General features: G+C 43.8%; 1 protein-coding gene across 2 annotated transcripts in view; it reads left to right on the top strand.

Annotated features, from left to right (window-relative positions):
• SHPRH (SNF2 histone linker PHD RING helicase) overlaps nt 1-23739 on the top strand; it is a 194231-nt gene that overhangs the window by 142001 nt on the left and 28491 nt on the right. For both annotated transcript variants that reach the window (XR_012243953.1, XM_073627811.1), the window contains exons 23-24: nt 7985-8086; nt 9644-9715. Coding sequence is in view for 1 of the 2 variants with exons in the window: in XM_073627811.1 (XP_073483912.1) it covers nt 7985-8086; nt 9644-9715 (174 nt within the window). In the remaining variant the exon portion in view is untranslated. The remainder of the gene's footprint in view (nt 1-7984; nt 8087-9643; nt 9716-23739) is intronic.

The raw sequence follows: 23739 nt of genomic DNA, 5'->3' as shown, positions 1-23739 counted from the left end.
TGAAGGAGGCATATGAGACATGTCTGCCTCAGCTTGACAGTTTTTTGGCTGATGGTATCCAGTTTTAAGGCGATTCCCTTTGCCCAATTTTACACCTGTCCTCTCCAAATGGCCACCCTCTTCAGTGGGGACAAGAAACTCTTCTCCCTATTCTTTAGGATCTGCAATCTTTGGGGCAATCTGGACAGCGATCTGATGACATTTTACCACTACTGAAATTGCCAGGTTTCTAGTCCACTCCGTGGATTATCTCACCAGTAATGCATTCATCACTTTACGGGCTCTTTATTCTCTGGTGTATGTCTTTTCTCCTCTAAAGCTTATTCTTTGAACTTAATTTTTAACCGCTTTAAGATTGCCCGTCGTCATTTGACGGTGGCAGAATTGCACTGCTGCTCAAATCGCCGTAGCTGTACGGCGCTCGCGCTCGCACCACCACAGTGCCTGCGGTGATCGGATTAGTTACAGAACCGATCAGTCTTCAGGTCCAGGCCAATGATTTCTGGCCTGGACCTGCTGATTGGTTCTGGCGAATGAAATGCCTCCCCTGCCTGTGTAATGTAAACACAGGCAGGGGAAGTGATGTAATCTCCCCTTGTGGAACTCTTTTCGGTTCCAGAGAGAGGACGTCTAACAGTGAGTTGCACAACACTACACTAACACCAGTACATGTAAGCACACCTTTCAACCCCCCGATCGCCCCCCAGTTAACACCTTCACTCCCTGTCACTGAGCCACCAAGTGGAGTTTTCAGATTTTTCACTGATTGGTATCATTTGTGACACTAATCAGCGTAAGGGCAGTTAGTAGTAGGCCCAGGTACCCCCCTAAACCCCCCTTTAATAAAAGTTTAACCCCTTGATCGCCCCCCAGTTAACCCTTTCACTCCCTGTCACTAGTGTCACTAATATAGTGTACAGATCTTATTTCTGATCACTGTATTTAGTGTCACGGGTGACGCTAGTTAGCCAGTTAGCTAGTTACTGTCACCGTCAGGTTTTTATAGCGTCAGGGTACCCGCCATATATTGCTAAATAAAGGTTTAACTCCTGATCGCCCCCGAGTATGGGTTTTAGGGTCAGCCCCAGCCCCAGGGAGAGTCAGATTAGTGCCAGTAGCGCTAACACCCATGCACACACCATACACCTCCCTTACTAGTATAGTGTTTGAACGGATCAATATCTTGGATCTGATCAGATCTATACTAGCATTTCCTGTAGTTTAGGGCTCCCAAAAATGCAGCGTTAGCGGGATCATCCCAGATACCTGCTAGCACCTGCGCTTAGCCCCTCCACCCAGCCCAGCCCACCCAAGTGCAGTATCAATCGATCAATGTCACTTCCAAAACACAACACACATAACGGCAGCATTCCCAGAGTCAGGCCTGATCCCTGCAAACGCTAACAGTTTTTTTTGGTAGCGATTGAAGCAGGCTCTGACAACCAGGTGCTTTTTTTGCCTGTGAGTTGCACTAGCTGTACCTGTAAATTTAGAGGCCATAATGTCCAATCGGAGGTACAGTAGTGGAGAGGCCTACACGTTTCTGAGCATGACAGATGAGTGAAGAGGAAGTCACCCATCTGTCAGATTCAGGCTCAGAATATGAACCAGTAGACAGCAGCAGCACCCTGACAGATAGCTCTGAAGACAGAGTAGTGATCTCTGCCAAGGTCAGGCGTACCCGACCCCATTCTTCTGTTGTTGAGGTGCAAGAACCACAGGGCTCTCATATGGAGCAGAAAACCAGTACTAGTGCCGCTCATCCTTCCGGTGAACTGGCAAGCACCAGTGGCCTAGTACATCCTGGTCATACATCCAGCACTACAGTAAAACTTGGTGACGTGGCGAGTCCCATAAGTGCAGTTCAAGCTGATATGGTGGCTAGCACAAATAGTGTTCCACAGCCAACAAGAAGAAAAACACAGGCCCGTCGAGCCCATAGTGCCCTTCCCGCTGCATTTGCCAATCCTAATTGGGAGCCCACTACTTCTGCAGCACCCTTACTTTCCCCATTCACTGGCCAACCCGGAATTCAGGTGGAAACAGTTGATTTTGATTGTAAGCTCTTCTGAGCAGGGCCCTCTTAATCCTCTTGTATTTTATTGTATTATAACTGTATTGTCTCCCTTTTATATTGTTAAGCGCTGCGTAAACTGTTGGCACTATATAAATCCTGTATAATAATAATTTTCTTACGTCACTTGTTTTTTTTTCGCTGTTTTTCACGGAAGATCTCTATAGATCTATTGTGGACGAAAGCAATTTGTATGCGGGTCAATTCATTGCTGCTAATCCCCAGTTGAATTTAAGAAATTTTTGGATCTATCCCTCCTCATGGGCATAGTTAAAAAAAAGTGAGTTGCGATCATATTGGTCCACTAAATAAAAGGTATAGTCCCTCGTGCTATCAAGTGAATCAGTCTAATCTAATAAATAGAAAATTGCAGCCAGACCTAAAGTGTATACAGTGCACAAAATTGGTGTTAAGTAAAAAAGTGATCAGCGCAACTTTATATAGTATAAATATATTAAAACTAATGCCCCGTACACACGGTCGGACATTGATCGGACATTCCGACAACAAAATCCTAGGATTTTTTCCGACAGATGTTGGCTCAAACTTGTCTTGCATACACACGGTCACACAAAGTTGTCGGAAAATCCGATCATTCTGAATGCGGTGACGTAAAGCACGTACGTCGGGACTATAAACGGGGCAGTAGCCAATAGCTTTCATCTCTTTATTTATTCTGAGCATGCATGGCACTTTGTGCGTCGGATTTGTGTACACACGATTGGAAATTCTGACAACGGATTTTGTTGTCGGAAAATTTTATAGCCAACTCTCAAACTTTGTGTGTCGGAAAATCCGATGGAAAATGTGTGATGGAGCCTACACACGGTCGGAATTTCCCATAACAAGGTCCTATCACACATTTTACGTCGGAAAATCCGACCGTGTGTACGGGGCATAACTATGATCATAAATGAATATCTCCTGTGTAAAAATGAGTAATATGTCTCCTGTGCAAAATAAGCAAATTACCGTATTTATCGGCGTATAACACGCACCGGCGTATAACACGCACCTCAATTTAGGAGGGAATTTTAAGGAAAAAAAACTTTTAGGAGGGAAGTTGAAGGGAAAAAAACTTACATTTAAATGCCCATCATTGCAGCCTTCTCAGTGCAGCCTTGCCCCAGTCCAGCCTTGCCCCAGTCCAGCCTTGCCCCAGTCCAGCCTTGCCCAGTGCAGCCTTGCCAGTGCAGCCATGTCAGTGCAGCCTTGCTAGTGCAGCCATGTCAGTGCAGCCTTGCTAGTGCAGCCATGTCAGTGCAGCCTTGCTAGTGCAGCCTTGCTAGTGCAGCCATGTCAGTGCAGCCATGTCAGTGCAGCCATGTCAGTACAGCCATGTCAGTGCAGCCATGTCGGTGCAGCCATGTCAGTGCAGCCTTCCCCAGTGTCCAGTCCAGCCTTGCCCCAGTCCAGCCTTGCCCCAGTCCAGCCTTGCTGAAGCCTGTGAGCTTCAAAATCGCCGACCGCGATTTGAAAATGGCGCCGCCGGCGCCGAAATACACAGAGCCGGTCCTCGGCTCTTCTCGGCGGCTCTCGTTTACTTTCGGTTCCACTCGGACGGTGAGCGGAGCTATCCGAAACTAGCCGAGTATACTCGGCTAGGTTCGGGCGGCGCTCGAGTGAAACCGAAAGCCGCCGAGAAGAGCCGAGGACCGGCACTGTGTATTTCGGCGCCGGCGGCGCCATTTTCAAATCGCGGTCAGCGATTTTTTAATTCTGACAGGTCAGGATCGCAGGGGATCGGCGTATAACACGCACCCGCGATTTTCTCCTGATTTTAAGGGGAAAAAAGTGCGTGTTATACGCCAATAAATACGGTAACTCCTGTGCAAAATTAAGCAATAAAGCGTACCGTGCAAAATGCTAATAAATATAGCAGGGTGTGTAAACAAATTGTGCGGATGAATTATAAAGTCCCAAATAGTCCTAATATAGAACTATAACAATAATTTGTGATGCAATAAAGATAAAATATAGCCCACTATGTCTACAATAGACCAATGGATAAAGTGCCGTGTCATCAAAGGCAATCTTCAATAGGGAATCTTCATGAACACCACTTAATGCTCTCTGGACTCTTAACTCAATATGAAGTATATACAGCTTTAGCAATCCACTTAGCTGGGGAACATCTATGGATCTCACGATCTTAGCCGGTGATCTTTGCACCACCAGCTATCACTGGATTCAAAGATCGTGACATCCATAGATGTTCCTTAGAACAGATCAAGGGCAGTAATTTTAGCAGTAACACTCCTCTGTAAATCTAAAGTGGTAACCTGTAAAGGCTTTTAAGGCTTTTAAAAATGTATGTAGTTGTGCGCAATTTTAAAACATGTCGTGTTTGACATCTATGTACTCGGCATAAGATCATCTTTTATATTTTACCAAACCTTTGGGCAATATAGTGTGTAGTGCATTAAAATTCAAAAAAGTTTTTTTTCCAAAAAAAAAATTGCGTTTGAAAAATCACTGCGCAAATACTGTGTGAAAAAAAAAATTTCAACACCCACCATTTTAATCTGTCTTGCATTTGCTTAAAAAAATATATATATATGATGTTTGGGGGTTCTAAGTAATTTTCTAGCAAAAAAAAAAATATTTTTTCATGTAAACAAAAAGTGTTTTAGAAGAGTGGTTAGAAGAGTGGGTGATGTGTGGAATAAGCTTCTAAATGTTGTGCATAAAATACCATGACAGTTCAACCCCCCCCCCCAAATTACCCCTTTTTGGAAAGTAGACACCCCAAGCTATTTGCTGATAGGCATGTTGAGTCCATGGAATATTTTATATTATGCCACAAGTTTTGAGAAAATTACAATACATTTTTTTTTTCACAAAGGTGACACTAAATTATATATTGCTCAAACATGCCATAGGCATATGTGAAATTACATCCCAAAATACATTCTGCTGCTTCTCCTGAGTATGGGAATACCACATGTGTGGGACTTTTTGGGAGCCTAGCCGCGTACAGGACCCCAAAACCAATCACCGCCTTCAGGCTTTGTAAGGGCGTAAAGTGGTGATTTCACTTCTCACTACCTATCACAGGCCCTGAAATGTCAAGATAGCACAAACCCCCCCCAAATGACCCCATTTTGGAAAGCAGACAGCACAAGGTATTTGCTAAGAGGCATGGTGAGTATTTTGCAGCTCTCATTTATTTTTGAAAATGAAGAAAGAAAAGGAAAAATTTTCTATTTTCAAAACTTTGTGACAAAAAGCGAGATCTGCAAAAACATACTCAACATGCCTCTCAGCAAATAGCTTGGGGTGTCTACTTTCCAAAATGGGGTAATTTGGGGGGGGGGGGGTTGTGCTATCTTGACTTTTCATGACCTCCAAAACTGTGATAAGTAGTAAGGAGTGAAATCAAGAATTTACACCCTTAGAAAGCCTGCAGACGGTTATTGGTTTTCGGGGTCCTGTACGTGGCTAGACTGCCAAAAAGTCCCACACATGTGGTATCCCCGTACTCAGGAGAAGCAGCAGAATGTATTTTATGGTGTCATTTCACATTTGCTCATGGCATATTTGAGCAATATATCATTTAGTGACAACTTTGTGAAAAAAAGAAAAAAAAATATTGTAATTTTCCCGAAACTTCTGGCAAAATATAAAATATTCCATGGACTCAAAATGCCTCTCAGCAAATGGCTTGGGGTGTCTACTTTCCAAAATGGGGTCATTTGGGGGGGGGGGGTTGTGCTATCTGGGCATTTCATGGCCTCCGAAACTGTGATCGGTAGTGAGGAGTAAAATCCAAAATTTACGCCCTTAGAAAGCCTGAAGGCGGTGATTGGTTTTCGGGGTCCTGTACGCCACTAGACTGCCAAAAAGTCCCACACATGTGGTATCCCTGTACTCAGGAGAAGAAGCAGAATGTATTTTGGGTTGTCATTTCACATTTGCTCATGGCATGTTTGAGCAATATATCATTTCAGTGAAAACTTTGTGTAAACTTTTAATTTTTTTTTTTGTCATTTTTCAGTCACTTGTGACAAAAAAATAAAATATTCAATGTGCTCAACAAGCCTTTCAGCAAATTCCTTGGGTTGTCTACTTTCCAAAATGGGGCAATTTGGGGGGGGTTGTACTGTCCTGCCATTTTAGCACCTCAAGAAATGAGATAGGCAGTCACAAACTAAAAGCTGCATAAATTCCAGAAAATGTACCTTAGTTTGTAGATGCTATAACTTTTGCGCAAACCCATAAATATACACTTATTACATTTTTTTTTTTACCCGAGACATGTGGCTGAATGTTTTTTGGCCTAAATGTATTATGACGAGAATTGAGTTGATTGTATTTTTTTTATAACAAAAAGTAGAAAATATCATTTTTTTTCAACATTTTTGGTCTTTTTACGTTTGTATCGCAAAAAATAAAAACCAGGTGATCAAATACCACCAAAAGAAAGCTCTATTTGTGGGAAAAAAAGGACGCAATTTTCGTTTTGGGTACAGAATTGCATAACCGTGCAATTACCAGTTAAAGCAGCACAGTGCCAAATTGTAAAAAGTGCTCTGGTCAGGAAGGGGGTAAAACCTTCTGGGGCTGAAGTGGTTAAAGAGATACTTTTAGAACATGTTACATGTTACACCCATATTTAGGTTGTTGTTCCAGCGCCCCTTGAGCCCCCATCATCCCTGTGACAGCAGACGAGGGTTCCTCTCCCCAAAGCCACTGTCACATTTAAAATCAGCATGACTGTGCAGAGCACTTCCACCTGAACAGCCTTGTCATTTATTCACAGACATTTGTGAATGAATTAACAAGTGCCATCTTCCACTGCGGCAGATTGCTTGTAGTTCATAATAGACCACAAGGGGGCTGATCAGTGTGCCCATAGTTTGTTCCCTCTTCTTCCAGCTTTCTAACTGAAAGCCCCTACAGAGGTATGGGCAGAAAGCCGAAGGGAGAGTGTGCAGGAGTCTGACATTGCACCCATGATCCACTGATAGCAGGTGCAATGCTTTGCAGGCTCCTGTGGGAAAAAAAGGATAAATGCACATTTTTATTTTAGCAAAATATTGTGCATTTATTATTTTTTACTTAGCCTTTAGGAAGATCAAGTTGGAGTGGGTCATAAACATCTAGTTACTCCAAACGCATTGCACCATGCTAAATACACTGTCTGTGGATGTTCTCTGGCCTCTTTTTGATTGACCAACCTTTTGTTCCCTCCTCTCCATCTCTGGCTTTAATAATATGGCTGTTAAAGCCTAGGCGCTGATCAAGCCCTTGTCCCCATGCATGTATGATTACATATATCGCAGAATTTCTTCAAGAGGTACGAATCTCATAATCTTAACCCTAAGTGGCACTGTGGGATATTAACTTGGTGCTTTCTGTTTTCCAGGATTCTCACATTGTGCCCCTTTGTGGGGGCTTCTCCCCCTTTTTACTTTCACAAAAACTGTATGTGGTGCAGGCCCCCATGGCTTACCTTGATGTTATTGCACCCTTCTGTCTGTTAGACCCCTCTTTATAATTTCTGAGTTTCCTTGCAAAGATTCCTCTGTATCTTGCATCCCCACCTGTAGCATTTGCCAGTTTATCTTCTGGGCTAATCTTGAAGGGTGAGATACCGCCCTTTCCAGTTACCACTCAAACTGGGGGAGGGGACTCTTTAATGTGTTTTTTACCCCTGACCCGCAAACCTTAAAAAAAGGAAACCAATGTAACCCCAACATCTAAGGATTGTTAAGAAGTAATATTACTGTATTTGTTTTTGTGTTTAGTAAGTAACCAAGTAAGTAAATTAACTTACAGTAACAAATTAAATCCTCTTAATTTTCTAAACATACAAATACCGAAAACAAATTAGTATCTAGAGTACTGCATAGGGTGCTTACTAAATAATCCTAAAGCCCTCCAATTACAGCTTTTTATTTAACACAGGTGGAACAGAACCGTGTAAAGCTGCTAAATGACAAAGCCGTTGCCAAGTCACAACTGCAGAAGAAGCTGGGGCAGCTCCTTTATCTTACTAATTTAGAGAAGGTATGTGTAATTTAGTTTTATGTAATGTTTATAGTAGTCTTTAGCACTGAAAGAATATGATACTTAGAAGATGAGTTTTGCTGATGCAATTTTACTGCGTTATTCCACTAATTAAATATATTTTTTACATTTATTCCTAGTCCGCTTCTAGCACTAGGTTTGTATTCTCACTCTTGTCGCACACTCTTGTATTCTCTTGAAATAGGTCATGCTTGCACCCATGAGATTGCCATTTATAAAACCAGATCTTGGAGGAATTAAGATTGTAGGGCTTGCTAAAGGGCTTTATGGCCAGCTACACATTTCCCTGATTATTTTCCAGTTACCTGGCGATACCCCTTGCTGTTATTGAAGATGTACTCTGTCTGCTAACAGTAGGAAATTTACAGTAGTCAGCTGTTATTTTGCGTTGCTATTGGAGACCAACCTTATCTGTTTGGATGGAAAGTTTTGTTGGTTTGTTTCATAGAGATCTGTGCTTTAGTCTGTTAATCAAATCTTCATTGTAACACAATAGGTTTATAGACCACCATGATAGCACTGTGAGGATTCCCTTCCTCACACTCATCCATAAGCAACTTACCTTGCTATGAAGCTAAGAGACTGCTATTTGAAATCTTAAAGAGGATGTTCAGTCCCTCCAAAAAAAATTAAAGTCAGCAGCTACAAATAGTTTAGCTGCTGTATTTTAATTAAATGGACAATTACCTGGCCAGGTGTCTAGTGCTGTCCTTACCTAAGCGAGTTGTTCACCAGTTTTCGGGTCCCCGGCATGTTTACTTCCCACTGCACATACGCGAGCCATGCTGCGCTCTGTGAATGGTCCCGCAGCCTTCTGGGACGTGTGTCCCAGAAGACAGTGTGCAAAGTGTGCACTCTGATTGCATAGGCAATCTGAGCAGAAGTGGGAGCTGGGTACCTGTCAAAACCAAGTACCTGCCCACCCCCCCCCCGCAATAAGGATCTAAAGGTGGTAGAGGAGGGGGGGAGAAAGCAGAAAAGTGGAATTTTCTCTTTTGGGTGAAGTTCCCCTTTAAGTACCGTTATCACTTAAGGTTGTGAATTTGATGTGGTTGGGCATTTATCATGCATTATCGCTTATATTTGTCAGATTTACATTGAGATCTGCAAAGTGTTAGAAAGGTATAGTTAACAGGAGGAGACAATCATACATTATTGGTACATTATTTGATTGCATATACGTATTTCCTTTCAGCTTTATATTGATCGCTGGGACCCAAGGATCTATGTTTTTATTGCTTGTTTCTTTTGTCTGTAAAACATCTTAATACATTACAAGGTTTATTTTATTTTGTCCTGTTGTGTTTCCTGATTTTACCCCTATTGTACCCTTTATACATAGTTGCTAATGTAGATATGAACATTACTGTTCATCTGCTTCTACAAATTGCTAGTATGACAGTGATTAGCTGCTGCATTGGAGAACATGAGAAGCTATTGAAAATCATGATTCTACACATAAAATTCCAGATGAGAAGTCCATACATGTTGGAAGTTGTGAATGAAAGCTTATGTTTTACAATTTTGTATTTTTAGTCTCAGGATAAAACATCTGGCGGAGTAAATCCAGAGCCCTGCCCAATATGTGCCCGGAGTCTCGGAAAACAGGTAATTTCATGTTTTATCTCATTGATAAAATTTTAAAGTTTGTATGTCATCTAAGGCATTGTATAAAGACCAACAGCCCTAAGACCGTTGCTGTGTTCCTCCACCTTGAATGTTATGTCAGCCCCAACAGACTCAAGTGAAATTGTATAGTATTCCGCTTCACTTCAAGTTTATGTAGGTAGGTAAAGGGAGAGGCTAAGGACCTTGGCTAGCACAGAGTGTAATTGGATACTCCCGGAAGAGTAGAGGGCTGTGACATGCCAGGAACGGGGAAGAGGGTCGAATCTTGTGTTAGGGAATTTACTAATCAAATTTTCCAGCAAGTCTAAAACTTTTATTGCCAACAATGTACTGTACATCATAATTCGGCAGCAATGGGGGGATTTACACACACAAGCTTAATTGTTGGCTTTCAGATGGGTTGCTTCCACTGACCCCCGGAACATGCGCCCCTCCGCACCATGTATCCTGGACCTGGGACTTGCACGCCCGTTCACGGGTCTCCTTTAGACTAGGTTCACATCTATGCGGCCATGCAGGCTGTGGTTTGCATGGGCACAATTCAGCCCCCATACGCAATAGTTCCCTATCCCTGTGACTAAGCTCTGAGGGCAGAGTGAAATACGTTGGGGGCGTGGCCGGTCAGAGTCCAGGCTGAGGTTGCCACTCCATTCAATGCAGCAGGATATCATAGATGTGCGACTTCCAGGGGTTACCCTTCCTCTTTTGAACCTTTACAGGAGCCAGGACAGGCTCCATCCCCTATCAGCACTCTAGCAGCAGCTGCGGATGCACTTCCACATACCCCCTCCCTATCGAGCCTGAGCAGCCCACACACTTTTCCCAGGTCACAGCCCATTCATTTGAATGAGCTGCCTGTCCCCATGAAATGCAGGAAAGAAGTCCCTGCACCTGAAACCGTAAGCATGGTTCCTAGTGCGGGTGGCAATGTGCGGGTGGCAATGTGTGGGTGGTTGCAACTGCTGGAATTTGTGCGGGTCCCGCAGCAGCACCACCCTCATAGGTGTGAACCTGGCCTTAGCTCCTTTAGCTAGTAAGAACCCAGAAGTTACGTGTATTGCTCCACCTTTGGTTTCTACCTTCACTTTCCCCGACTAGTGTGGCCAGGAAAGCAGCTGTTCTATGAACTGTTAGCTTCAGTGTAGTACAGGGGAGACATCAGATGTCCAATAGACCTCTGATGTCTCATTAAAGAGGGGCTGCCTATATATATATATATATATATATATATATATATATATATATATATATATATATAGTTAGTTCCATATATATTTGGACAATTTTAGATTTTTTCAGGTATTCACCAAAACATATTCAAGCTATAGTTATATAATGACTATGGGCTGAAAGTGCACTCTCTCAGGTTTAATTTAAGGGTATGTACATCCAAATCGGAGGAAGGGTTTAATGAATTACAGCTCTTAAGGATAGCCGCCCCCCCCCCCTTTTTCAAGGGGCCAAAAGTAATACGACAATTGAATCAAAAGCTGTTTCGTGGCCAGGTGTGGACTACTCCTTTGCTATTTCTTTATCAATTAAGCAGGTACAAGATCTGGAGTTGATTCTAATGCCCCGTACACACGGTCGGATTTTCCGCCGGAAAATGTGCGATCGGAGCGTGTTGTCGGAAATTCCGACCGTGTGTGGGCTCCATCGGACATTTTCCATGGGATTTTCCGACACACGAAGTTTGAGAGCAGGCTATAAAATTTTCCGGCAACAAAATCCGATCGCGTCAATTCCGACCGTGTGTGTGGACAATTCCGACGCACAAAGTGCCACGCATGCTCAGAAGAAATTCCGAGAACAACTTGGTCTGGTAAAATTAGCGTTAGCAATGGATACAGCACTTTCGTCACGCTGCAATGTAAAAAATGGTTTAATACAGTGCACTCTCTTCTTCTTTATAATGTGAGAAGAATGAAGTAGTATTGCTGCTCATATTCACACAGACTTCTCACAAACTTCTTTCTTTATTATTTATCGTGATTCCCTCAATATATTTTGATTTGTCACATCTGACCAAATTTCTTTTTTGTTGTTTTATTTATTTTTATTTATTTTTCAAGGCTGTTTTTTTTTTTCTTTTTTTTTTTTGTGTCAATTTTTTTTTTGTGTAATCTCAAGGAGATTGCTTGGTGTTGGTGTCCCTTGTTAATTTCACATTGTATTTTTGAAATGTACCTGAATCCTCACAAACAAACTGTCCTTTTTGAAGGAAAACACACATAGGTGAGTATAATTGAAACAAAAAATCCTTTATTAAGGGCTCAGAACCAGACAAAGAGGTAGGCAACGCTGGAGAAACATCATAAATTGGCGAAGCCTTGGACACCCAGGGCAGACATCAATTGTTTTACTGCAAAATTGGTGGCCTGAGGAGTCCATATCTAAGGGAGTGCAGTCTGGTCCAGAAGTCCCAGAGATCATGAAAGCAGCAGATGGCATCTATGTCCCCAGGCTGTGGTACTACAAGAGGCTGCATCTTTTGCCAGACCAGACTGGACCCAGGGTCATCACTCTCTGGTCTTTTTTCCACGCTTCCTTCCCGGCTGTGGCTCTGGTGTTGGAGATGTGGCAGGAGGAGGAGTAGGACCTGGAGGAGGAGGAGTAGTAGGACCTGGAGGAGGAGGAGGAGGAGGAGGAGGAGGACTATGTGTGAGGTTACAAATGTGGGTAGCACATGTTATTTGGCCCCTCAACCCCTTATTGAGAGCTTATCTTTCAAGATATCCATTTTCACTGCAAGACACAAGACAAGCCCTAATGTCAGCCTAAAGTCTTCTAAACTTGTGCAAATACAGGCCTCAATCTAGAAGCAGTATAGGTCCAATGTTAAATCTTACCCTCGCAATCACGATCGGCGCCTCCGTTACTCCTTCCTCCGCTCACAGATCGTACGTACTACGCACGCGTGTTACGCTTTATAGACACTGCACATGCGTGAAACTCCGCCCGCCCCTGACGTTCTTTATAGTCTATTCCCCGCCCCTTCTCGTTCGTCGTAGTGGGGAAGAGCACATGGCGGAGTCAGAGCAGGTGTCTGAATTACACCAACGAGGAGGAGGAAAGCCCGGAGGCAGAAATGTCCCGATCCAGAAGGAGACGATTTAAGGCATCAAATATGTCCTTTGGGGAGATGTTGGAGATGGCCGACATCCTGAAGAAGGCCGACTATGACGGAAAGTATGGACCTTACCCCAACCCCAGTGTCCGAAAGGCCAAGATCATGGCGAAAGTGGTCAAAAGTCTGCACCGGAATTTCAGGGTACATCAATCGAAAGATCAGCTCAGGAAGCGGTGGTCGGACCTAAAATTACGAGAGCACGAGCAGTACAGAAAGATCCGGAGAGTGCTGCAAAAAAGTAAGTAGTTGTCCTGTGTTCCTATTCTTTTTGTGTTTATTACGTTCATGCTGCTCCATGTGCTTTTCTTAACTGTTATCCAGTTTAAAATGTCAACTTTCATGTTCATGGGCACATTATTCGTTCGTATCAAACATTTTTCTTTCGGCCTATAAAACACCATTGTTTTGGCCATATGCATTTGCCCACATTTTTTAGGGTCTACTTGTGTAAAACTAATTTGGTTGTGTAGATGGGTTTGTTACTAGAATGAAATGCAAACTAGATTCTGTGCAAGAAGAGGACACTCAGCAGCTGTTTACACATCTGGACGTTGGAGCTCTAGTGTCGGACACAAGAACACCCTTTTTATTAGGGGGCCACACAGGTGCTCCAGTGTATACTATAGGGGTGTCTCAATCTGTGAAGCTTGTACAAAAAAGGTAAGTATTGAAGCCTCATAAAGGACAAGAAAAATGCAACATCTTGGAACTCTGCCAAAACAGACAATTGTACCCCACTTCCAAGCAATTTTCATATTTATAGTTCTGACATCAAATATCTGTGTGCTAAGTTGACCTATTTTTTTTTTACATAGAGGAGAAAAGACTCGGAGGACACCCCTCATCCGAGGAGACCAGAGACCCCCCCACCTCTGGAAGAAGGGGAAATCCACCCAGAACAAGCACAGCAGGAGGAGGAAGACGTGGTGGAAATTGGCACCACAACAGGTGAGTGTCTGCAACCACAGGCTCAGGTAAGAGATGGATGCCGGCATATTTATAATACATGGTGTTTTTTGGTTTCTATCTTTTTAGGTGATCGTGATGTTGTGGATCCAGATCCTTTCACCCCGGAAAGTGCACAGATCCTGATCGGGGAGATCATGGGGTGTAATAGGGACTTAGAAAACATCAAGAAAAAAATCAATGATGTTATTCAAAAAATGAAGAACATCATTGATGTTTTAGGGAGAGTTTAAAACCCCTCAAAATCCCTTTGTTTTTTTGTGTGCTAAAAATTTTTGACAATTTTTGACAAATTTGAGAAAAGCCAAATTTTGAAGATGCACACAGTGTGTCAACATGTGCTATCTGCCATCACGGGAGATCAGTGGACGCGTTTTGGGGGTGCAACCCCTTCCTCAATAATCAAGTAGCTGTGAGGAAGGGGTTGCACCCCCAAAACACGTCCCTTGATCCCCTGTGATGGCAGGTAGCATATGTTGACATTCGTAAATTTTTGTGCATCTTTAATATTTGGCTTTTCCTGGGGTGACTTCACCCCATCTGAAAGTAATATCAAACACAGTTTGTAAATACTCATGTCTGATATTGCCTTCAAGTTCTACCAAATGTGAACTTTGTAAGTTCAAGATTTGTGTCTTTCTTGTTGGTTTTAAACATGCCTGTTTTATCTTAAATGGACATTTCTACTTTTTCTAATGTGACCCCAAAAATTGTTATACAACAAACATGTTGATTTGTTTTAAAAACCTTTTCTAAATGCACATGTGATTGTGCTGCTATTAAAAAGATTGTTAATCAAGAATGTGTGGATTATTGTTTCAACGCTCCAACACTTTTGTTGTGCTCTAATTGGTGTTTTCTGTGACAATGGGTGTTATTTCCTAAGGTAAAATCCACTTTGCACTACAAGTGCAGTTTCAAGTGCACTTGTAGTGCAAAGTGTCTTTGCCTTTAGTAAATAACACCCACCAGTGCTTTGTAAGGTTACACAATCACGCCATTTTCAGGACTCGTCACATTTCTGTCAGGGTCAGCTAAAACAAACACAAGCAGTAAATGTCACAAAAGATTTGAGTAGTTATTTTTTTTTTTATTTGAAAAAGGTTTCAGACATTGTCTGGCATATTGATAGCCCCCCTACCCGCAAAGAATTCAAGGTATCTTAGCCAGACATCACGGGCACTCGGGGGGGGGGGGGGGCAAGCCAGGACGGCCACTTTCAAGCGCCGTCAGGGTTGTTTCATTTTGAAGTCCAGCCTCAGGCCCAACTGAGCCAGCATAGTTGGCAGAATGTTGCAGTAAAAAGTTGTGTAGAACACAGCACGCCAGGATAATATGATTCAGTTTGTACTCCGCCATGTGTATGGGTGTAAGAAATAGGCGGAACCGGCTCGCCATGATTCCAAACGTGTTCTCCACCAGTCTTCTGGCTCTGGCCAGCCGGTAATTAAAAACCCTCTGGTCCGGGGTGAGGGCCCTCATCGGGAATGGCTGCATAAGATGGTCCCCCAGCGCAAACGCTTCATCAGCAACGAAAACGAATGGGAGTCCTTCCACATTGTCTTCTGGAGGTGGCAAGTCCAAACTGCCATTCTGGAGACACCTGTAGAACTCCGTCTGGGCGATGACTCCACCATCGGACATCCGGCCATTCTTCCCCACGGCCACATATAGGAACTCATAAGTAGCCGACACCACCACCAACATCACAATACTATTGATCCCCTTATAATTATAATAGTACGACCCCGAGTTGGGTGGTGGGATGATGTGGACATGTTTCCCATCAATTGCCCCTCCGCAGTTAGGAAAGTCCCACCGCTGGGCAAAGTGGGAGGCCACAGTCTGTCATTCCTATGGCATGGAAGGAAACACTGGAGTCAAACAAAAAAAAAAAAAAATTTAGTCATTTTGCACATAAACAGGGAAAGCAGATTAGACACAAACATTCTTGGCCAACATCAAGATAACATTTATTTGAGGGAGTTTTTAAAGACCAAAGTATAAGGAACACCTATCAAATTTCCCCCCCCCCCTCTCATGGGCCATTTCTAACATTATAGGGGGGGGCTCTTGGACAGGTAACCCTCTCCACTTCATTGAGAGATGAATGCCTAAATAATGGGTATTACTTTGAACAGCCCCTCCTTAGTTACACTATTGGCAGCCCACTGGACAGGTAAGAAGTGTCATAATACAAAGATATAATTACACACTGTACACATTTGAGCACATTTGGACATTCTGCTATTACCTATCAAGATAATAATAGGATACAAAAACTTTAAACAGTACCATTTGAAAGTATACAGGCAGGCCCTTGCTATATATGCTTTGGGGAATTCATCCATACATCTGACCACAAAAGAGATGGGTAAAGTGTGTATGGGTTTGGCAAAGTCAGCAGATAGATGATTGAGGATCGATAGAGAATTGGTATCAGCTGACTTAGCAGTTGGGGGGAGGGAGGGTTAAAAATGATTTGGGGACACCCAAAAAGAAGGCTCTGGCACTCTGCCTGAATTTAAAGCACAAATCACATTTATAAACATTTTAGGGGGTATTTAGGGTAAAGCAATACTATGGAGCTGACAAAATACATTGTTAAGTGACTACATGAGGTGAATATAGGGCAGGAGACCATGCTGGGGAGGTAAGTGAAGGCAAATATGGAGAATAAGGAGAAAAAAATAATTACATAAAAATCCAGCATGCATGAGAACAAAGGGGACATTCACAGCATATTACAATCATGGTAATTAGTAGGGATGAGCTTCGAGTTCGAGTCGAACTCATGTTCAACTTGAACATTGACTGTTCGCAAGTTCGCCGAACAGCGAACAATTTGGGGTGTTCGCGGCAAATTCGAATGCCGCGGAACACCCTTTAAAAGTCTATGGGAGGAATCAAAAGTGCTAATTTTAAAGGCTTATATGCAAGTTATTGTCATAAAAAGTGTTTGGGGACCCGGTCCTGCCCCAGGGGACATGGATCAATGCAAAAAAAAGTTTTAAAAACGGCCGTTTTTTCAGGAGCAGTGATTTTAATAATGCTTAAAGTCAAACAATAAAAGTGTAATATTCCTTTAAATTTCGTAGCTGGGGGGTGTCTATAGTATGCCTGTAAAGGGGCGCATGTTTCCCGTGTTTAGAACAGTCTGACAGCAAAATGACATTTCGAAGGAAAAAACCCATTTAAACCTACTCGCGGCTATTGCATTGCCGACAATACACATAGAAGTTCATTGATAAAAACGGCATGGGAATTCCCCACAGGGGAACCCCGAACCAAAATTAAAAAAAAAAGACGTGGGATTCCCCCTAAATTCCATACCAGGCCCTTCAGGTCTGGTATGGATATTAAGGGAAACCCCGGCCAAAATTTTAAAAAAAGACGTGGGGGGTCTGGTATGGATTTTAAGGGGAACCCCGCGCCAAAAAAAAAAAAAAAAAAAAAACGGCGTGGGGTCCCCCCAAAAATCCATACCAGACCCTTATCCGAGCACGCAACCTGGCAGGCCGCAGGAAAAGAGGGGGGGACGAGAGTGCGGCCCCCCCCTCCTGAACCGTATAAGGCCACATGCCCTCAACATTGGGAGGGTGCTTTGGGGTAGCCCCCCAAAACACCTTGTCCCCATGTTGATGAGGACAAGGGCCTCATCCCCACAACCCTGGCCGGTGGTTGTGGGGGTCTGGGGGCGGGTGGCTTATCGGAATCTGGAAGCCCCCTTTAACAAGGGGACCCCTAGATCCTGGCCCCCCCTGTGTGAAATGGTAAGGGGGTACTTACCCCTACCATTTCACTAAAAATCTGTCAAAAATGTTAAAAATGACAAGAGACAGTTTTTGACAATTCCTTTATTTAAATGCTTCTTCTTTCTTCTATCTTCCTTCATCTTCTGGTTCTTCCTCCTGCGTTCTCGTCCAGCATCTCCTCCGCGGCATCTTCTATCTTCTTCTCCTCGGGCCGCTCCGCACCCATGGCATGGGGGGAGGCTCCCGCTCTTCTCTTCGTTTTCTTCTCTTCTTCCTTCTTCTCTTCTTCATTTTCTTCTCCGGGCCGCTCCGCATCCATGCTGGCATGGAGGGAGGCTCCCGCTGTGTGACGGCGTCTCCTCGTCTGACGGTTCTTAAATAACGGAGGGCGGGGCCACCCGGTGACCAGAAGAAGAAGAGAAGAAAACGAAGAGAAGAGCGGGAGCCTCCCCCCATGCCATGGGTGCGGAGCGGCCCGAGGAGAAAAAGATAGAAGACGCCGCGGAGGAGATGCTGGACGAGAACGCCGGAGGAAGAGCCAGAAGAACCAGAAGAAGAAGATGAAGGAAGAAAGAAGAAGCATTTAAATAAAGGAATTGTCAAACTGTCTCTTGTCATTTTTAACATTTTTGACAGTTTTTTAGTGAAATGGTAGGGGTAAGTGCCCCTTACAATTTCACACAGGGGGGGGGGCCCTGGATCTGGGGGTCCGCTTGTTAAAGGGGGCTTCCAGATTCCGATAAGCCCCCCGCCCGCAGACCCCCACAACCACCGGCCAGGGTTGTGGGGATGAGGCCCTTGTCCTCATCAACATGGGGACAAGGTGTTTTGGGGGCTACCCCAAAGCACCCTCCCAATGTTGAGGGCATGTGGCCTGGTACGGTTCAGGAGGGGGGGGCGCACTCTCGTCCCCCCTCTTTTCCTGCGGCCTGCCAGGTTGCGTGCTCGGATAAGGGTCTGGTATGGATTTTTAGGGGGGACCCCATGCCGTTTTTTTTTTTTTTTGGCGCGGGGTTCCCCTTAAAATCCATACCAGAGGGTCTGGTATGGAATTTAGGGGGAACCCCACGTCATTTCTTTTTTAAATTTTGGCCGGGGTTCCCCTTAATATCCATACCAGACCTGAAGGGCCTGGTATGGAATTTAGGGGGACTCCCACGTCATTTTTTTTTTTTTTTAATTTTGGTTCGGGGTTCCCCTGTGGGAAATTCCCATGCCGTTTTTACCAATGAACTTCTATGTGTATTGTCGGCAATGCAATAGCCGCGAGTAGGTTTAAATGGGTTTTTTCCTTCGAAATGTAATTTTGCTGTCAGACTGTTCTAAACACGGGAAACATGCGCCCCTTTACAGGCATACTATAGACACCCCCCAGCTACGAAATTTAAAGGGATATTACACTTTTATTGTTTGACTTTAAGCATTATTAAAATCACTGCTCCTGAAAAAACGGCCGTTTTTAAAACTTTTTTTTGCATTGATCCATGTCCCCTGGGGCAGGACCCAGGTCCCCAAACACTTTTTATGACAATAACTTGCATATAAGCCTTTAAAATTAGCACTTTTGATTATTCATGTTCCATAGACTTTAACGGTGTTCGCACGTTCGAACAAACTTTTTTCCTGTTCGCATGTTCTGGTGCGAACCGAACAGGGGGGTGTTCGGCTCATCCCTAGTAATTAGGGAATGAGGAAAGAAATACAATATATTATCAAACATTATATACAATAAAATGCGATGTTAAAGGATAAAAATTTTACCTTTTAATATACTCCTTCTGCAGGACCTGGATGATGGCAGAATAGGTCTCTGGGATAATGATCCCCAGAGCCTGGGGGGAGATGCCTGTCGAGAACGTCAAGTCCTGCAGACTTCTCCCCGTCGCCAAGTACCGCAGGGTGGCGATGAGCCTCTGCTCCGGAGTGATGGCTTGCCTCATGCGGGTATCCTGCCTACTAATATAAGGGGTCAGCAAAGCCAACAAACGGTGAAATACGGGGTTCGTCATCCGGAGAAAGTTCCTGAAATCATCAGGATTATTCTCACGGATCTCATGGAGCAAAGGCATATGACAGAACTGGTCACGCTGGAGCAACCAATTCTTGGTCCATGAACTCCTCCCCACCCTGTTCATGCACTGGACTTGTGTCAAGGTAAGGACCCCAACACCAAGCCCCCGCACAGCACTAACTCTATGAGGAGTACGTATACGCAACATGGCTAGAAAAGGTCGGCTGCTCAGAACTAAGTAACAGAACGCACTGAAGAACAGCAAGTCCTGTGAAGAGCGACCTGAAAAACAGTAACGAACGAACAAGAACACAATGACAGAGTTACGCGTAGCTTGCTGCACGCACTGAAGAGCAGATACAAACCCACAAGCACAAACTGAACAGCAGAAAATGATCTGAAAACCACGAGTCTGAAAAAGCGCAAATCGTCTCTCACCAAACTTTTACTAACACAAGATTAGCAAAAGGAGCCCAAAGGGTGCCGTGCTTGGTTCTGAACTGGCCTTTTCTAGTTTCGTCGTACGTGGTGTACGTCACCGCGTTCTTGGCGATCGGAAATTCCGACAACTTTGTGTGACCGTGTGTACACAAAACCAGCCAACATCCGTCGGAAAAAATCCATGGATTTTGTTGTCGGAATGTCCGATCGTGTGTACGGGGCATTAGTGTGGTTTTTCCATTTGGAATCATTGCTGTGAACCTACAGTACATCATGCATTCAAAAGAGCTGTCCATGCAAGTGAAACAGGCCATGGTAAAGCCTCAAAAACAAAACAAGTCCACCAGAGAGATAGCAGCAACATTAGGAGTGGCCAAATGAACAGTTTGATACATTCTGAGGAAAGAAGAACGCACTGGTGAGCTCAGCAACATAAAAAGACATCCACGGAAGACAACAGTGGTGGATGATCGCAGAATCCTCTCTATGGTAAAGAAAAACCCATTCACAATATCCAGGAAAGTGAAGGACACTCTCCATGAGGTGGGCGTATCATTGTCAAAGTCTACAATCAAGAGAAGACTTCACGTGAGCAAATACAGAGGGTTTACCACAAGGTGCAAACCATTCATAAGCCTAAGGAATAGAAAACCCAGATTAGTTGTTGCCAAAAAACATCTAAAAAGCAAGACCAGTTCTGGAAAAGCATTCTTTGGATGGATGAAGTTAAGATTAATCAGTACTAGAATGATGGGAAGAAAAAAGTGTGGAGAAGGCTTGGAACAGCTCATGATCAAAAGCACACAACGTCATCTGTAAAATATGGTGGAGGCAGTGTGATGGCATGGGCATGCATGGCTTCCAGTGGCACTGGGTCATTGGTGTTTATTGATGATGTGACAGAAGCAGCCAGATGAATTATGCAGTGTTTAGAGATATACTGTCAGCCAAGATCCAGCAAAATTCAGCAAAGTTGATTGGATGGTACTTCCCAGTACAGATGGACAATGATCTAAAACACACTGCAAAAGCGACCCAGGAGCTTTTGAAGGAAAAGAAGTGGAATATTCTGCAATTGCAGAGTCAATCACCTGATCTCAACCCAATTGAGCATTCATTTCACCTGCTGAAGGCAAAACTAAAGGCAGAGTAGATGGGAGGAACACCTCAGAGGAACTAACCCACAAGCTCTATATGCACACTTTACAAAGAGAACACATAAGGTGCTCTTTTACTGGTACCTAACTCCGTCACACCTGCATGCTATATACCCATCGGCCTCGGATCGCTGCTGGAGGTGTCTCCAAGACCGGGGCACGCTATACCACATCTACTGGAGCTGTCCATCAGTCCAGCCCTACTGGCGCGCGGTCCGGGACCTCCTCCACTAAGTTCTTTTAACTGGGCCTCCCTCCCCCCACACTCTCCGGACTAGCCAAAAAGCTGGCCACACAAATATTAACGGCAGCCAGATGTTTAGTATCCCTCCACTGGAAACAACAAAACACCCCATCATCAGAATTAAGGATGTAGAGGTTATGGAGTCCATAACGGCTAGACTAACAGATCGAGTAGACAGACATACAGTGAGATGGGACCCGTGGCATCGGTCAATGGACCACCCATGATTCCATGAGGCCCCTCCACCCTGCACACTGCTAACCCCTGGAGCCCATGAGAGACGCGCCCTAATGATTGGGACTCTGCTACACCTATCTCTTCCCCCCCTTCTTTCCACCTTCTTTCTTTTCTCTTCTTTTTCTTTTCTTTTCCCCACTCTGGAAAAAGGGGCCAAGCAATTCTAATTTACAATATCTGCTGTTGATCTGGTTGACAGAAGGGCTAGTATTGTAATTGCCCCAATGCTCGGTCTTCTCGTTTTATAGAACGGTACTTTAATTAATTGCTCCTGTGGACTTTATGTTAATCCAGTTATATGTAGACCACTATGCCCTTTCCAGAGCTGTTTGTTACTTTTACTGCCTTTTCATTCATTTTTTCTTCCACAATGTTGTTTTAAACAATTGTATTGTTCACACTGAAACTTAATAAAAATTGTTAATTATAAAAAAAAAAAAAAAAACTAAAGGCAGAAAGACCCACAAAGAAAAACTGAAGATAGCTGCAGTTAGAGCCTAGCAAAGCATGAGAAAGGAGGAAACTCAGACTTTGGTAATGTTCATGGGTTCCAGACTTCAGGCAGTCATTGCCAGTAAAGGATTCTCAACAAAATATTAAAAATGAACATTTTATTTATGATTATATTCATTTGTCCAATTACATTTGAGCCCCTGAAAATGGGGGGACTGTGTATAAAAATGGTTACAGTTCCTAAAATTTGTACTTGATATTTATGTTCAACCCCTTGAATTAAAGCTGAAAGTCTGCACTTCAAATTAATTTTGATTGTTTCATTTTAATTTTATTCTGGTGGCATACAGAGCCAAACGTATGAAAATTGTGCCTGTGTCCAAGTATATATGGACCTAACTGTGTGCTGTGTGTGTGTGTGTGTATGTGTGTAGATAGATAGATATAGATAGATAGATATATATAGATAGATAGATAGATAGATAGATAGATAGATAGATAGATAGATACACACTTGTGCTCATAAGTTTACATACCCTGGCAGAATTTGATTCCTAATGCCGCGTACACACGACCAGTTTTGCCGTCGGAATAAACTCCGAAGGTTTCTCCGACAGAATTCCGCTCAAGCGGTCTTGCGTACACGCGGTCACACCAAAGTCCGACCGTCCAGAACGCGGTGATGTACAACGGGACTAGAAAAACACACTCATTGTCTGTTTGCCAGGGTGCCTGTGGTGGACTCTGAAGTCAGCTTAAAGAAGATTCTATAGCCCGTTCAGACTAGATTTGAGCTTTTTGACCTTCACACTAAAGCCTGGTACACACTAAAAAATATTTTTTCGTCAGAGCTGCTGTACTAATGATCCAACATTAGTACAGTGATCTACCCCACTAAGCTGTTGTGTTCTGACAGTGAGACCCCCCCCCCATCCACAAGAACACTCCGGTCAGCGCTCTCAGCCATTGATTGAGAGCGCTGATTGAGAGCTGGCCGGCTGCTGGTTTTCCAACATGCTCGTCCGACAGAAGCCGGCTTCTGTCGGATCAGCTGACTTACACACGCCCAAATGTCTCCTGACGGGGCTTTACAGCATAAGCCAAACATTGCACATCACCATAAATGCACCGTCCCCACTAAGAAGCATGTGGGGATGTTTAGCTGCAGTACACCCTGGCAGGATTGTGAAGATACAGGTTGCATGAATGCTGAAAATCCAGGGAAATCCAGTTTGCAGTCTGAAAAGAAATCTGAGACTTGGGAGAACATTTGTCTTCCATCAAGACAAAGTCTCCAAGCATAAATCCAAAATTACAGAAGAATACTTTAAAAAACATCCGTGGTAATGTCCTAAAATTGTAATGTTGGAGCCCAAAGCTTAATCTAATAGAGAATTTGTTGGTGAACTTGAAAAAGGCTGTTCACCCACACTCCCCAGCCGGTGCATATTGCATGTTGTGACCTATTATGGGCAGGAGTGACGTCATCGCGGCTCGGCATTCAATTAGCTGGGGCCCACAAACCTGGAAGGAAGACCAGGTGAAGATGTAAGCCCTGGCAGTGATAGCAGTGTGCTGCTGGAGGGCTATGTTTTAAGATAAGTCTTTC

The sequence above is a fragment of the Aquarana catesbeiana genome, linkage group LG04 (genome assembly GCF_042186555.1).
Source record: "Aquarana catesbeiana isolate 2022-GZ linkage group LG04, ASM4218655v1, whole genome shotgun sequence".
In the NCBI taxonomy this organism is placed as follows: domain Eukaryota; kingdom Metazoa; phylum Chordata; class Amphibia; order Anura; family Ranidae; genus Aquarana; species Aquarana catesbeiana.
Note: the sequence above shows the minus strand (reverse complement) of the source record. Positions and strands in the feature narration are given on the sequence as shown.